This window comes from Mandrillus leucophaeus, unplaced genomic scaffold, assembly GCF_000951045.1.
Source record: "Mandrillus leucophaeus isolate KB7577 unplaced genomic scaffold, Mleu.le_1.0 Scaffold244, whole genome shotgun sequence".
NCBI classification, from domain to species: domain Eukaryota; kingdom Metazoa; phylum Chordata; class Mammalia; order Primates; family Cercopithecidae; genus Mandrillus; species Mandrillus leucophaeus.
In genome coordinates, this window is record NW_012102521.1 from 1,359,474 (window position 1) to 1,372,978 (window position 13,505).

Here is a 13,505-nt window from a genome sequence, read left to right on the forward strand (position 1 = left end):
CAGGACTGCCTTGCGGGCCGCGTGCGAGAGGGACTCTCGGGAGGCCCTGGGGCGCCGCACCCACTCCCTCTGGCCAGTGTGGACCTCCCAGGCCCCCTCGCGGATCTCTCCAGAGCAGAAGCCCCGCCTTGGGCCGCCGCTCTCACACCTGCCGTGGGTCCGGTACACGCCCCTGTGTCGGACTCCGCGCTCGCACGCGTAGGAGGAAGCCAGGACTCCCGGGCGACCGGGCCGTGCCTGTGGTTTGTATCAGTTCCACAGCAGCACGTGGGCCCTTTCCACTGTCAGCCACTGGGCAGCCCGGGGCACTCCTGCAGCGTCCCCAGGCCCTCTCCAGGGCAGGGGAAGGTTGGGCAGTCCCGGGCGGCCAGCACAGCGACGTGCATGTCTCCTGAGCAGCTGCCCATCGGGCCTCTGCTGGCCTGGCGGCTCCAAGATGCAAGACCGGCAGGAGCCGGGGGGAGAGCCTTTGAGTGACCTCCGGGAGGAAGCAGCCAGCGCTTCCCTCCGAGTGGCACCTGAGAGGCTAAGTGATGCCAGTTTGGAATGGATACGGACCTGCCCCGACCTTCTCCTGTCCGATGGGGAAGCCAGCATCTCCCTGCCCCGTGAGGGCGGTTCCACCTGCGTTACCCGATATCCTGACCCTGGGGAACACAGCAGCACTTGGGGGGAGTTTGAAGGCTTTCGGGAATCTTCAGCCAAGTCTGGACAATTCTCACAGTCCCTTGAACTCCTGGAGAGACCCACAGAACCCCAGCCACCAAGAACCACTTCTGCCCCAAAGGAGTGCAGTTCTCACCAACCGTGCCAGGGTGGACCTTGGGTGACAGGAACTGCTGCCGTCCCACCTTCTGAGGTACTTCTGCCGTGCTGTGGTCACCATGTTGAGTGGGATATGTGTACACACCAAGAGGCCTGCAGCCCTCGAATGTTGTGGCGTGCTGGCCAGGGAGGGGGCTGAGAGCCTCGGAGAGTCTGCTGCTCTCCTGGCCTTCGTCCCTGGCCATGTGGTTGGCTGTCCCATCCTGAGGCCAGGGAAGGAATGAGTTGGCAGAGGAAGCTGCAGAAATGGGTCACACCAAGGCCAGGTGGGGGCCACCTGAGCTGGGTCACTCTCTCTGACCATTCCTCCCCCGGCCTGTCCACTCCCCATTGGCGGGGGCTGCACTGGTCCCAGCTCAGGGCATTTGAGGAGGAGCTTTTTGTCTGAATTCTTAATCTGCTGAGTTTAGAAGTCTCAGAGCTTCTAAAATCACATGATCACATTTCAACTTTCTTGTAATGAATTGGGTGACGCCCGATCCAACCTGTCCGGGAGCTTGTAATGAATTGGGTGATGCCCAGTCCGACCTGTCCGGGAGCCAGGGTCCCAGCCCTCAGCCCCCTGCCCCCTGCTCTTTCAGAGCAGACTGCCGGGTGTTTACTGTTTGGTGACGCTTCCGCTCCTTCTCTTTTCCTGTCTTCTTCCTTCCATTGTTCCTCTTTTTCTGCCACCTTCCCAAATGGTTCATCCCAAACACCATCATGAGAGATAAGGAATAAAACCAGTGAGAAAGGAAATAAAGATATTTAGGTTCTCAGGGCTGGACTGTTTGTTTTCTAAAGCAGTTTCCCTGGAATCCTGATGAGATCCAGTCTTAATAGAGTAAGGTCTGCTGTAATGCTTGTTTTGAATACAGGATTTGTTTTCCAGCATAGTTGATGTATTAGGGTACAATTTGAGCATAGTTGAAATTTCACAAGAAAGAGTAGATGAATGCAAAAAACTGCCCCCAGCTGAGCTGGGGCCGGTTGGAATACATGAGACTCGCACACGCACACCCTCACACAACGCTCAGCGCCCCGACATAGCACACCTGTCAACACCTGGTGTTAGGACCTCTCCCAGTTCAGACCGCCCTCCTCCCACCCCTTCACACTAACTCAGCCTGCGAGTCTTCATCTTTTCCAAGGTAAAGTGCTGTGCTTATTGTAGTATGTATAATTTCTTTTTTTTTTTTTTTTTTTTGAGATGGAGTCTCACTCTGTCACCCAGGCTGGAGTGCAGTGGCGCGATCTCGGCTCCCTGCAACCTCCGCCTCCTGGGTTCAAGCAATTCTCCTGCCTCAGCCTCCTAAGTAGCTGGAATTACAGGCACACACCACCATGCCCAGCTAATTTTTGCATTTTTAGTAGAGACGGGGTTTCACCATGTTGGCCAGCCTGGTCTTGAACTCCTGACCTCGCGATCCACCCACCTGGGCCTCCCAGAGTGCTGGAATTACAGGCGTGAGCCACCGCGCCTGGCCACATGTATAATTTCTTAACCAAACATGGAAAACAGAACTAACATTATTGGGTGACCATCTTTTTTCATGTGTCACTGACGAAGTTTGAATGTTTTGCCCTAACCCCACCTTTCCCATGAGTCCTCTGGTTTTGTGTGATTTTGCTAACATGGTGATTTTTAGGAATGAATATGTCGAGTGATAGTAACACTAATGGTATGCTCAATTACAAATTTCATTTCCATTACAGTTATTTCTTTGGAATAAGGTAACGTTATGTGTGTCTTTCTCCTAACTTTGGTATGCTTTTGTTCTTTCAGTCCATTCTCAGCTATGAGAACATTTTAAAGTGTGCTTTTCAAGAAGTAACAGTCCAGCAGGCAGCTGAAGACGTTTCCACCATAGACCATTTCCTAGAAATAAGCAGTGAAGAAAAACCTGGCCTTGAATGTGTACATAAATTGTGGTAATGAACTTCAATATTTCTTACAGCAACTGCATTTGTACTTTTGTTTGATAAAAGCAGGTGTGTGAGGCTTTGTTTTTGCCTTTATAGAGAGTAGCATCTCTCCCGAAGTCCCTGCCGTCTGTGGGTCATGGGGTCCTATGAGAAGCAGGCAGCACGATCGCTCCAGCTGTGGCCTTCCACTCGGAGCCCTGTTCATCCCCCTCCCCCACCCGCTCACCTGGAGCAGTTGGACCCGAGCCCAGCTCCCCTTGGGTCTCAGTGCAGTGCTGGTGGAGTAGGTGAGGGGCTCGCACTCAGTGCGAGTGGCTGGTGGGCCTGAGCAGTGGGCACAGGGGCTTTCTGGGGGACTTGGCTGAGTGGACCCTGGCTGCCTCGTGGTCCTCAGCCACAGAGTTCTAGAAAACAGTCCACACTCTGGAGCCCCATTGTCAGCCCCAGGCCCCAGCCCCAGGGGTGCTCCCAGTGCTGCCTGCAGGGCTGTGGGCTTCCAGGGGAAAGTACACCCGCAGTCGCTCGCAGATGGCCATTTTTCAGGGACACACTTTCAACTAAGCATTGAAAGACAAACAGTGCTCTAGCGGATTAGGCAGCAGTGGTTGAGAAGCTCAAGGTAAGTTGGCCCAAGGCCCCAGAGGGAGGAGGGAAGTGAAGGTTGGGGAGAGCTAGCTTCCGTGCCCCTCGGTGTGGTCTGTGGAGTGGGTCTCCCAGCAGCCAGGGGAGAGCCAGGTCAGCCTGCTGATTTGTGTGTCTCTGAGCAGGCCTGGACTTTCAGAGAGCTCTGCAGACAGGCCATTCTGGGCTCCAGCCCAGCCCACTGTGGCCTCTACTGGGGTCCAACCCAGCACCTGCCCCAGGGTACCCTCCACAGGGGCTTGAGGACAGAAGCCTGGAGCCCAGAAGGCCACAACCAGCATTGCCCAGATGGCCAGTATACCCTCTGTATGTGGTACTTCTGCCAAGCATGATCCCTGGGGAAAAACTGCCAAGAATGTGGTCCCAGCAAGCTGATGGTGGGGGTGGGCACTGTGCTGGCAGTATTGACGTCTCTGTCCCCGGCAGCATGACTCTTGGACCCAGAGGCGTGGGGAGTCCTGGGTGTCAGGACTTGGCAGGGCTGGACACTCGTGGAACAGAAGGCTGGATGGTACTTTGGGGGTGGAGTAGAGCATGGTTTGTGTGTTCTGAAACACTGGGGTATTTTTTGGAAATGGTTTGGCGTTTAGCACATCTGCTATTATTCTGTAGTTATCTGGAGTGCAGTGGCGCAATCTCAGCTCACTGCAACCTCCGCCTCCTAGGTTCAAGCAATCCTCCTGCCTCAGTCTCCTGAGTACTGGGACTCCAGGCACCTGACACCACTCCCAGCTAATTTTTGTATTTTTTATAGAGACAGGGTTTTGCTATGTTGCTCAGGCTGGTCTCGAACTCCTGAGCTCAAGTGATTTGCCCTCCTCGGTCTCCCAGAGTGCTGGGTTTACAGGTGCGAGCTGCCGCACCTGGCCTTGTACTCATTTTCCCTTCTCTACTAGAGCATGAACTTCCTACAGGCAGACCTTCTCAGTCCCTCATAGTACATAGCAGTGACGTGGCACATAGTAGACATTCACCGTTGGTTTGTTCATCTGTTCTCCTAAGCATGCATTGGTACTCTTGGTTCGTGAGCATCTATTTTGTACTCAGCACAGTTCTAGGCACTTGAGTGAACAAAACCAGCAAAATACCTGGCCTCATGGAGCTTCCACTCCTTGGAGGAGACAGTCAGTAGTGGCAGTGAGTAAGCTACTCCAGGCCAGGTGCTGTGAGGCATAGAGGGGGCACGGGAGGTGGGTTGGGGTACTGCAGGATGGCACGTGTTGTTTGAATAAAAGTATAAATGGACAAATAAACGAGGCAGGCCAGTGCTCCTGCAGGGAACACTGTTACTATTATTTTTTTTTAATTTATTTTTGAGATGGAGTCTCACTCTGTTGCCCAGGCTGGAGTGCAGTGGTGCAATCTCCACTCCCTGCAACCTCCGCCTCCCGGGTTCAAGCGATTCTCCTGCCTCAGCCTCCCCAGTAGCTGGGATTACAGGCGCCCATATTTGTATTTTTAGTAGAGATGGGGTTTCACTATGTTGGCCAGGCAGATCTTGAACTCCTGACCTCGTGATCTGCCTGCCTCGGCATCCCAAAGTGCTGGGATTACAGGCATGAGCCACCATGCCCAGCCCGGGAATGCTGTTTTTAGAGTTCTTAACAGAACTCTCGTGAGTCTCGGCTTGGGGGTAAAGGGCAGGCGCCCCGTTGTGTGCCTCGGGCAGTGCTTCAGTGGTCTCCTCAGAAGGCTTTCAAGGTCACCTTTTAACAATTGCATCTGTTTTCCAGTAATGAATCCAGAAAACTCTGGAGAGCCCTTCAGAGCAAACATACCACGTCTACTTCTCAATGCCTCTGGAGCGAGTCCCATTGCCAGGAGAACTTCCTTCTTGTTCTCGGAATAGATGCTACGCAGAAGGTAGGTCGTTTGGGTTGACACAGGGCTCCTGAGAGCGTGGTTGAACTTCACTGTAGCCAGTGGCCCTTGGCCGCGCCCAAGGGGTGGGTGTAGGCAGAAGTGTGGGGTCAGATGGGTTAAAGCCACTAGGTGGCCCCATAAACTTGTCAAGGCCATTGGATGAATCCCAAATGCTTGAGGCAGGAGCCAGCAAAGCCTAGAGCAGGAGGTAAGGAAAGGCTCTGGAAAGGCCTGAGCCCGCACCTGACAAAGCACACAGAGATGTGCATCAGTGCACACACACTGCCACACACACACCGCCACACACTGCCGTGCGCACACACCACCATGCCCACACCACACACACTGCCACACGCACGCCACTGCTGCTGTGCGCACACACCGCCGCACGCACCACTGCCACGCACAGACTGCAGACTGCCGTGCATGTGCTCAAGCTCCTGGGCTGTGACCGAAAACACCAGTCACAGGGAGGGCCGCCTTTCAGCAATCTAGATTTCAAGGATCTTTCTTCATTCTTAAATATTATGGAAAATTTCAAACATGGAAAACTCAAAAACGGCCAGCCAGGCAGGCAGATTGGCCCTGGTGCAGACAGGGGCATGAAAACGGTTGCCCTGTTGGCCCGTGGGCCACATTGGGCTGGCCAGGAAGGAAGTGAAGGGCAGAAAGGAACAGAGGTTCCCAGTGAGATCAGCCCTGACTGTGTCATTGTGAGGAAAACGGAGAACCAGGAGGCTAGGAAATGGGAGCCTGAATAGAAGGCTCAGAGATGGGCCAGCTCCGAGTGGCAGCAGCGTGGAGGGTGTGTCTGAAAGTGGCCGTGAAGGTGTTATTCCCGCTGAGCAGCTGAGGGGTGCTGAGGTCCTGAAGGGAAGCGAGGCCTGTGAGCCGGGGATGGGGCAGCGAGTGGCAGGGCTAGGGGAAACGGGTGACCTGACCTGCAGAGGGGCCTGAGAGAACTTTGCAGTTTTAGAATGAAATTAGTAGAAGGGCTCCGGGGAAAAGAAAACAGGAGACAAAATGATGCCTGTACTGGCCGTCTGATGGGGTCTGTCTCCTTAGAACCTTTCTGGAGGCCAGGGCCCCATCATGGAAGATTGTGACCTCAGAGAGCCTGAAGGGCTCCTCGCTGTCGGCAGCTTCCGTCTCCAGCATTGTAAAGCCCTGATCCAGACCAAGGTGAGTGGTCACCAAGGAGAGGCCTCGGGGAACCGCGCTCGTGGTGTCCACACATGCGGAGGCCTCTGCTTTCTCTGATGTGAGTCAGTTGCTTGTTTTATTCCGTTGAGTCTTGTGAACTTACAGAAAACAAACGTTGCTACTGTTTAGGGCAGACAGGCAAATTGTTAACACCACTGCAGGGTGCCAAGGAATAGAAATATCATCCAGAAAGACTCTTAGGCCAGAGGACCCAGGATATGGGTGGGTCACACAGGAGAACTGGCAGGAGAAGCCAGGCAGAGAAGGAGCTGCAGGGAAGCTGAGATGCCAGGTGTGGATGATGAGGCTGGAAGGATGAGGCGGGACCAGGCTGTGACTGTTGGGCCGGGGATGTGACTCCGCCTGGGCAGCTGTCATGGACTGATCTGACTGGCGGCCTCAGTCACAGGCCGCTTACCTTACACAGGGTCTGCCCACAGCTTTCTCATGAGCTGCGGTTCTTGCCGCAGAGTCACTTCATCACATCATCACAGCCGGGCTCGCGGCAGAGGGGATGGGGAGAGAAGGGGACTTCTTCCTGCAGCTCTCTTTTATCAGGGGGAAGAAAAGCTTTTCTGGGCTGGAGTCTGGAGCCCACTCTTAGAGCAGGTATTGCAGGAGGGGTGAGATGGCCAGGCCTAGCTCACCTGGTTTCCTCTCATCCTGGAGACCCAGGACCCTGGAACAGTCGGGGCTCATTGTGTACACCCAGGAGATGGTGGGAGGGACACATGGGCAGCCATCTGCATGAAGAGTGACATGCAGGGAGGCGCAGGGGTAAAGTACTGCCCTGTGGTCTGGTAGAAGGTGACAAGGACCTGAGCCTGAGCTGGGACAGCAGGAAGGTTGCATAGCAGAGGAGGCAGCCAGGGTCAGCTTCTGGGCTAGAATTTGGCATGAATGTGGCACTGCCCCCAGCTGACGTGGGGTGGGTGCCCTGAGTGGTCAGCAGACAGGTGACAGGTGACAGGTGCCATGGTGCAACAGAAGAGGGCCCTCATCGGCCGTCTTCACAGGCTGTCCATCTTTTTGAAAAACACCCCAGCACAGGAGGGTTGTCCTAGAGCAGCAGGCCATGAAGACATGTTCGTGGCTGTGTTGTTCACAGCAGCCCATGCTGGGGCAGACATCCAGCCACAGCTGTTTGGGGGAAGTCTGTGGTGTCGTCCAAGAGTGGCCACTGCAGGGCTGTGAGTGTGCAGGGTAGTGACAGCCTCCACCAAGGAGTGCCAGACACGCAGCACAAGGGCCAGAGACCCCTCCTAAGATGTGGGCCCACTGCTGTCTTCGGGGCTGGCTGCAGGCCAGAGCCACAGACTCAATCATGAGAAGCCCCAGCATGTTTTCCCTGTGCGCCTCTCTGGTGACACCTCATGATGAGAAGGTTTCTAAGAGGAGAACCAAGGAGAGAACACTAGGGGGCCGAGAGGCCGGGGCGGCCAGGGGCAAACGCCCAAGCTAGCGTTTCTCATTGCCGGGGGTGCGCGTGCCTGACTGCTGTCCTCTCATCTCAGCTCTCGGGGCCGCCTGGCAGCAGACAGGGGAGGCTGATGACATGCAGCCGCTTCCTGAAGACCCCCTCATGCGGAGGTGGCCAGCACATCACTATTCCAAGGAAAAAGATGTTCACTCCACGCAAGCTCAAATTGACACTCTTTAATAGCGACGTTTGCTAAAATCAGGAGTACTTTGTACCTTTATGAGGAATTTTTCATTTTCTTCCTGGTTGGGTTGATGTGGAAACCAGAACTGTCTGTGGAGCTGTTTTCCAGATCCCAGGCCCATTCCTGGGATCTCTCCAACGGGACCTGTCCTGTGCTCTGGGCTCATCTCAGGTCTGACCAGGAGATGGAGGATGTGTCCTTGGCAGAGCCAGTCCTTGTGGGGAAACAGAGGTTTCTGGGTGCCATGGCAGGCTGTCGGGGTCCAGGTGGCACCCATGGGCCCCCTGCCCCATGTGAATGCTTCTGGCACCTGGCGGGGGTACCCAGGGATGGACCCTGGGCATGGCTTCTGGGCTGCTTAGTCCGGGGGAACAACTTGTGGTCCAATCCGTGAGTTCAGAGGAAAAGGGGAAGGCGCTGAAATGTCACCAGAGAGACAGCTGTTGAGAGTGCTCAGAAACCCTCTAGCTGTCACACTCTGCCCTGGCCCTGGCTGCCATGTGGTCAGGGCACCATGAGGGTGTGCAGGTGTGCAGTTTCCTCAAAGCCTCGCAGGTGCCCTCACTCACTGCCCGGGCCTCTGCCCAGCCGCCTCAAGGACAGGCCTTTCTCCCTCATGGTTGTGGACAGGAAGTCACACCACTGGCCTGCAAGAGGTTCTGGTGGGCCCATGGCTTCCCCTAATTATCTGCTAAGGAAAACCGTGCTCTTCGAACGGCAGAGCTAAGAAGTCAGCCCTGACTTTTGTAAAATTTTATGAAATAAAACCGCCTAGATAAGCCTGTTCTCACTGCTTCATCAGCTGGGGGGACTGATACCTGAAATCCTGTCCCCTCCTGAAGTCTAAGAAAGCAGCCACCCTGGCTGTCTCTGTTCCAGCCAAGGCCACACGGGGAACCACAGCCCCCATGTCGCCGTGGTTATCAGTGGGATGTGCGCAGTGATGGGCAGGAGGTTCCATCATAAGGGAGGAGGAAGCGGATGTCCCTGCACACACCGTGGCCTCGGCCACCCAGCTGCACAGCCAGCACCATGCTGCATGTGACTTTAGGTCTGCGATGAGGATCATTCCTTTTTGTTTGTTTTTGGATATCACATGGTTTGGAAAGCTGTTTTTATTTTTCATTTTCAGCCAGGTGAAACTGGGAATTTAGACTTTTTCTAACACGCAGCTTCCTTCAAAGGCACTGTCTTTTGGGCCCCTTTACAAAGCCCTTCCAGGAGATGCCCTGGTTTCCTAACCTTTAAAAGTTAGACTTTAACAAGCCGAAATATTCCATCCTGCTCCTTCCATTCCAAGATTTGGGTTCAGACTGTGCCACGGCATCACGCTGTCACCCATGGTGGCCCTTGCTCCTCACCTGGCTGGATGTTGGTGACCCACAGACCTCAGAAGGCCAAGCCTTTCTCCTGACCTCCCTGTGGCCTTACAGGAGCCTCAGAAGCAACAGGTTCCAAACCTGACTTCTGTGGTGCCCGGTAGAGAAGAGAGGCCCTGCTGCTCTTGTCCCCAGAGACGAGTGAGAGGAGTGAGAGGAGGACCTTCACAGGGTCAGGTAAGGAGGGACCAGGCAACATGCATGCAAACCGCTTGCCCGCTGTGCAGCTGCCAAGCCCCCAGGGTCTGGAGGACCCTGCAACAGACAGGTTCAAAGCTCCCCGGCCCGCTCAGGTCCACGCTGAGCGCTCAGGAAGAAAGTGCCACAGCTGGGAGTGGGGGCAGGGAGCTGACAGACACTCCCCCAAGAACGCCCCTCTCACAGACGTGCTGGGATTTTTGTTCCCAAAGTCCGGAGGCCCAGCAGGGGAGCTGGGAGAGTGGGCGGGAGGCAAGCCCCCAAAGGCTGAGGAAGAGGCAGCAGGGCTGCAAGACGCCCCCGGGCACCAGGCAAGGGGCTGGAATGGAGAGCAAAGGAAGCCCCCAGTGGCCAAAAAGGACGGCAGTCCAGCTGAAGAACAGAGAAATCATGCAGCCCCCAAAGCCGGTGGCTTGGCTGTGACACACAGGCTGATGTCCACAATCACTGTGCTCAGACCCCACCGAAGCCGTGCCCTGATCCACCCTCAGGGCATCTGAAGGCCTAACTACAGCTGCAGAGAAGTCCAGAACCAGCTCAACTGCAGGAAAGGACAACTCCGTGCCCACTCGGGCAGCCTCTCAGCGGAAGGCACGTGCCCCTCACGGGAAATAAACATTGCTTCAGCCTCTATTGTTCTTTTATACGAACTGTCTAGCCTACAATAAGACATTACAAGACACATGAAAAGGCAAGAAAACGTGAGCCACAGTGAGCAGCAGAAGCAGAGACAGCCCCAGTGGTAAAACTGAAGTCAAGGGCTTTGAAGGAACTCTGGGGAGGTGGGGAGGGCCTGTGGAAATAGCAGGTGACATTCACGAAGTGATAGAGACGTTCAGCAGAAACAGGGACACTTCAGAAAAGAACAAAATGAAGATGCTAGAAATGAAAAAATAGTATATAAATGAATCATCTTTAGATGGGTTTAACAGCAGACTGGACACCACAGAGGAATGAATCAGTTAACTTGAAGATTGGTCACTAGAGAAGATCCAACCACAGAGAGAGGGGAGGGAAAACGACAGAGGGTCCAAGATCTGCGGGCCAAAGTCAGATGGCCTAACCGGTTGTAACTGGAGTCCCAGAGCAGGAACAGGAGAGAATAAAGAAGAAATATTCCAAGACTGAATCGCTAAGAACTTTCTGAAATTCATGAAAGAAAATAATCCACAGATCCAAGAATCTCCGTAACTGCAAGGAAGTTATGTGGAGAAAACCACACCTGAACACATACTACAGGCCTTAAAGGCAGCTAGGGTGGAAACAGGAGATTCGTATAGAGAAGCAATTATAAGAACAATGGCTGGCCGGGCGCGGTGGCTCAAGCCTGTAATCCCAGCACTTTGGGAGGCCGAGACGGGTGGATCACGAGGTCAGGAGATCGAGACCATCCTGGCCAACATGGAGAAACCCTGTCTCTACTAAAAGTACAAAAATCAGCCTGGCGTGGTGGCGCATGTCTGTAATACAAGCTACTCGGGAGGCTGAGACAAGAGAGTCACTTGAACCTGGGAGGGGTAGGTTGCAGTGAGCCGCGATCATGCCACTGCACTCCAGCCTGGGTGACAGAGCGAGACTCCATCTCAAAAAAAAAAAAAAAGAAATATTATTTAAAAATGAAGGCATTATCAGCCAGGATACAGAAACCACACCAGCTATCTGAAGAAGAAAAACTATAAAGAATTACTAGGCCTGGTGTGTGGTTCACACCTGTAATCCCAGCACTTTGAGAGGCCAAGGTGGAAGGATCGCTTGAGGCAAGGAGTTTGAGACCAGGCTGGGCAATATAGTGAGACTCCCCCATCTCTACAAAAAGTAAAAAAAAATTAGCCTGGTGTGGTGGCGCTCACCTGTAGTCCAGCTACTCAGGAGGCTGAAGTGGGAGGATTGCTTGAGCCCAGGAGTTGGAGGCTGTAGTGAGCTGTGATCACACCATTGCACTCCAGCCTGGGCAACAGAGTAAGACCCCTTCTCTTAAAAAAAAAAAAAAAAAAAAAAAAAAGAATTAACTAGTAAAAGTTGGTTAACTACTAAAAGGGTCTTGGTTTGGTTTGGTTTGGTTTTGATTAGAGACGGGGTCTTGCCATGTTGCCCAGGCTGGTTTTGAACTCTTGAGCTCAAGCAATCCTCCTGCCTTGGCCTCTCTCTTTGTTTTTTGTTTTTCAATAAAGACTTACTTCATAGGCCCTGAAGTAGCAGGTGCGGGAAAGCAGCTTCTCTGGGTTAGGGGTGAAAGACAGTGAGGAATTAAGGCCTGACGCCTTCCCAGGCTGAGATGCAGGCCTTTCACAGCGAGTGTGGCTGCACAGGAACAGGCCTAGGCAAAGGAGCTGAGCTGGAGCTGATCTGCAGGGACAGCTGGCAGGAAGACAGGTGCCCCCAGGAGCACCCTACTGGAGTGGCTCAGGAGCAGAGCCAGTGCAAACATGGGGCATGCTGGGGTCCATCGTGCCATATTGGGCTCTTGTGCCAAATAATACTGATAGAGGACCTGACCCAAGAGGGAAGCCACCTCTCCCAGCCAGCAGCTGCCCCCTCCCAGCTGTCCCCAGTCCGTGCTGTGTATAGAGTGGTGTAGAGCCAGCCATTTCTGCCCACCTCAGCCTCAGATGGGCACTCTGCCCTGGGCCCATGGGTGTGGCAGATGCCCTTCCTCCCACAGATGCCAGGCTTGCATCGAGGCTGGCAGCTTTCCTCTGCCTGCTCCTGCTTTCTAACCCTTTTGTCCTTCATAAGTATTTCCCCAAATTTCTTGAATGTGTAAATCTATCCTGGCCTTTGATTCCTAGAGGCCCTGAAGGAACGTGACCATCACCTGGCCTGAGTGACACTGCAAAGCCCTCGTTCTTTCTAGTGGACGTGGAGCTCTCTCCAAGCGGATCAGATGCTGAGCCGTCAGCCACATCAGAGGCCAGGGACATGGCCTTCAGAGACTTTGGCCATCATGCAAAACACCTGGCCACCCTGAAGCCTCTATGCTGGAGAAATGTCTGGAGCGATCCCAGAGATGCTGACAGATGCTCAAGGACCCGGCTGCTGGAGCCTTCCGGCCAGCATGCCAGCCCTGGGAGGGAGGAAGCCTTCAGGGCGGGGTGCACCCAGCTGCAGCCGCTGCCTGACAGCAATGGCCTGACAGATCCCAGCAAGAACCACCCGGCTGAGCCCAGCCAAGCCCTGGCATGAGATCATGGCAGTAACAGATGGTAGGTGCTGCATGCTGTGAAGCTAGTGATGATGGCTACACAGCAGGAGGTCACGAGAACAACGCATGTCCAGATAACCAGTGGGTCCACCGAGGTCACTGGAAACTTAGACAGTAATTGAAACTGAATAATGAAAGTGCACTGATCAAAATCTGAGTGAAAGCAGTGCTTAGAAGGAAATTTATAGCTTTAAATGTTTATATTAGAAAATAAGAAAAGTACAAAACCACCTAAGATTTCATGTTAAGGTGCAAGAAAAAGAGCAAATTAAACCAAAGGTTAAGCAGAAAGAAGGAAATAAAACTGAGAGCCAAAATCAACAAAATGGAAAATGGCAGAACACTAGGAAAAAGGGATGGTTGTAAGTGAAGACGAAAGAGCATGTGATGTGCAACTCTCGCGTGACTCCTGATTCAAACAAACCAAAGGTAGAGATAACTTGCAATAGCACACAGCGGGGAAAAGGAGGCAGCCTCTGCCCAACACAGCCAGGAGACAGCCTCGGAAATCGGAGAAAATATTTGGAAACCATATATCTGATAAGGGGTTAATATCCAAAATACATAAGGAACTCAAACAACTTAACAGAAAGAAAACCTAGATAACCTGATTGAAAAAATAGG

The 13,505-nt window shown here is 53.6% G+C and overlaps 1 protein-coding gene across 2 annotated transcripts; it reads left to right on the top strand.

Moving 5' to 3' along the window:
* The first annotated feature begins 67 nt into the window (after positions 1 to 67).
* LOC105541738 (chromosome unknown open reading frame, human C14orf79) lies at positions 68 to 12,777 on the top strand. Of its 2 annotated transcripts, none has more exons than XM_011982896.1 (5): positions 68 to 859; positions 2,591 to 2,736; positions 5,106 to 5,235; positions 6,301 to 6,417; positions 12,469 to 12,777. In XM_011982896.1, exons 1-5 carry the CDS (start codon positions 437 to 439, stop codon positions 12,475 to 12,477), a joined length of 825 nt encoding a protein of 274 aa, XP_011838286.1. In that variant the 5' UTR covers positions 68 to 436; the 3' UTR covers positions 12,478 to 12,777. The 2 variants fall into 2 exon arrangements, with proteins under 2 accessions (XP_011838286.1, XP_011838285.1); XM_011982895.1 differs by lacking the exon at positions 12,469 to 12,777 and adding an exon at positions 7,953 to 8,881.
* Positions 12,778 to 13,505: the final 728 nt, after the last annotated feature.

Coding starts and splice junctions, on each gene's coding strand:
- LOC105541738 (XM_011982895.1), top strand. CDS start 437: ATGCAAGACCGGCAGGAGCCGGGGGGAGAGCCTTTGAGTGACCTCCGG. Junction 860..2,590: donor CTGCCGTCCCACCTTCTGAG/GTACTTCTGCCG, acceptor TTGTTCTTTCAG/TCCATTCTCAGCTATGAGAA. Junction 2,737..5,105: donor GAATGTGTACATAAATTGTG/GTAATGAACTTC, acceptor TCTGTTTTCCAG/TAATGAATCCAGAAAACTCT.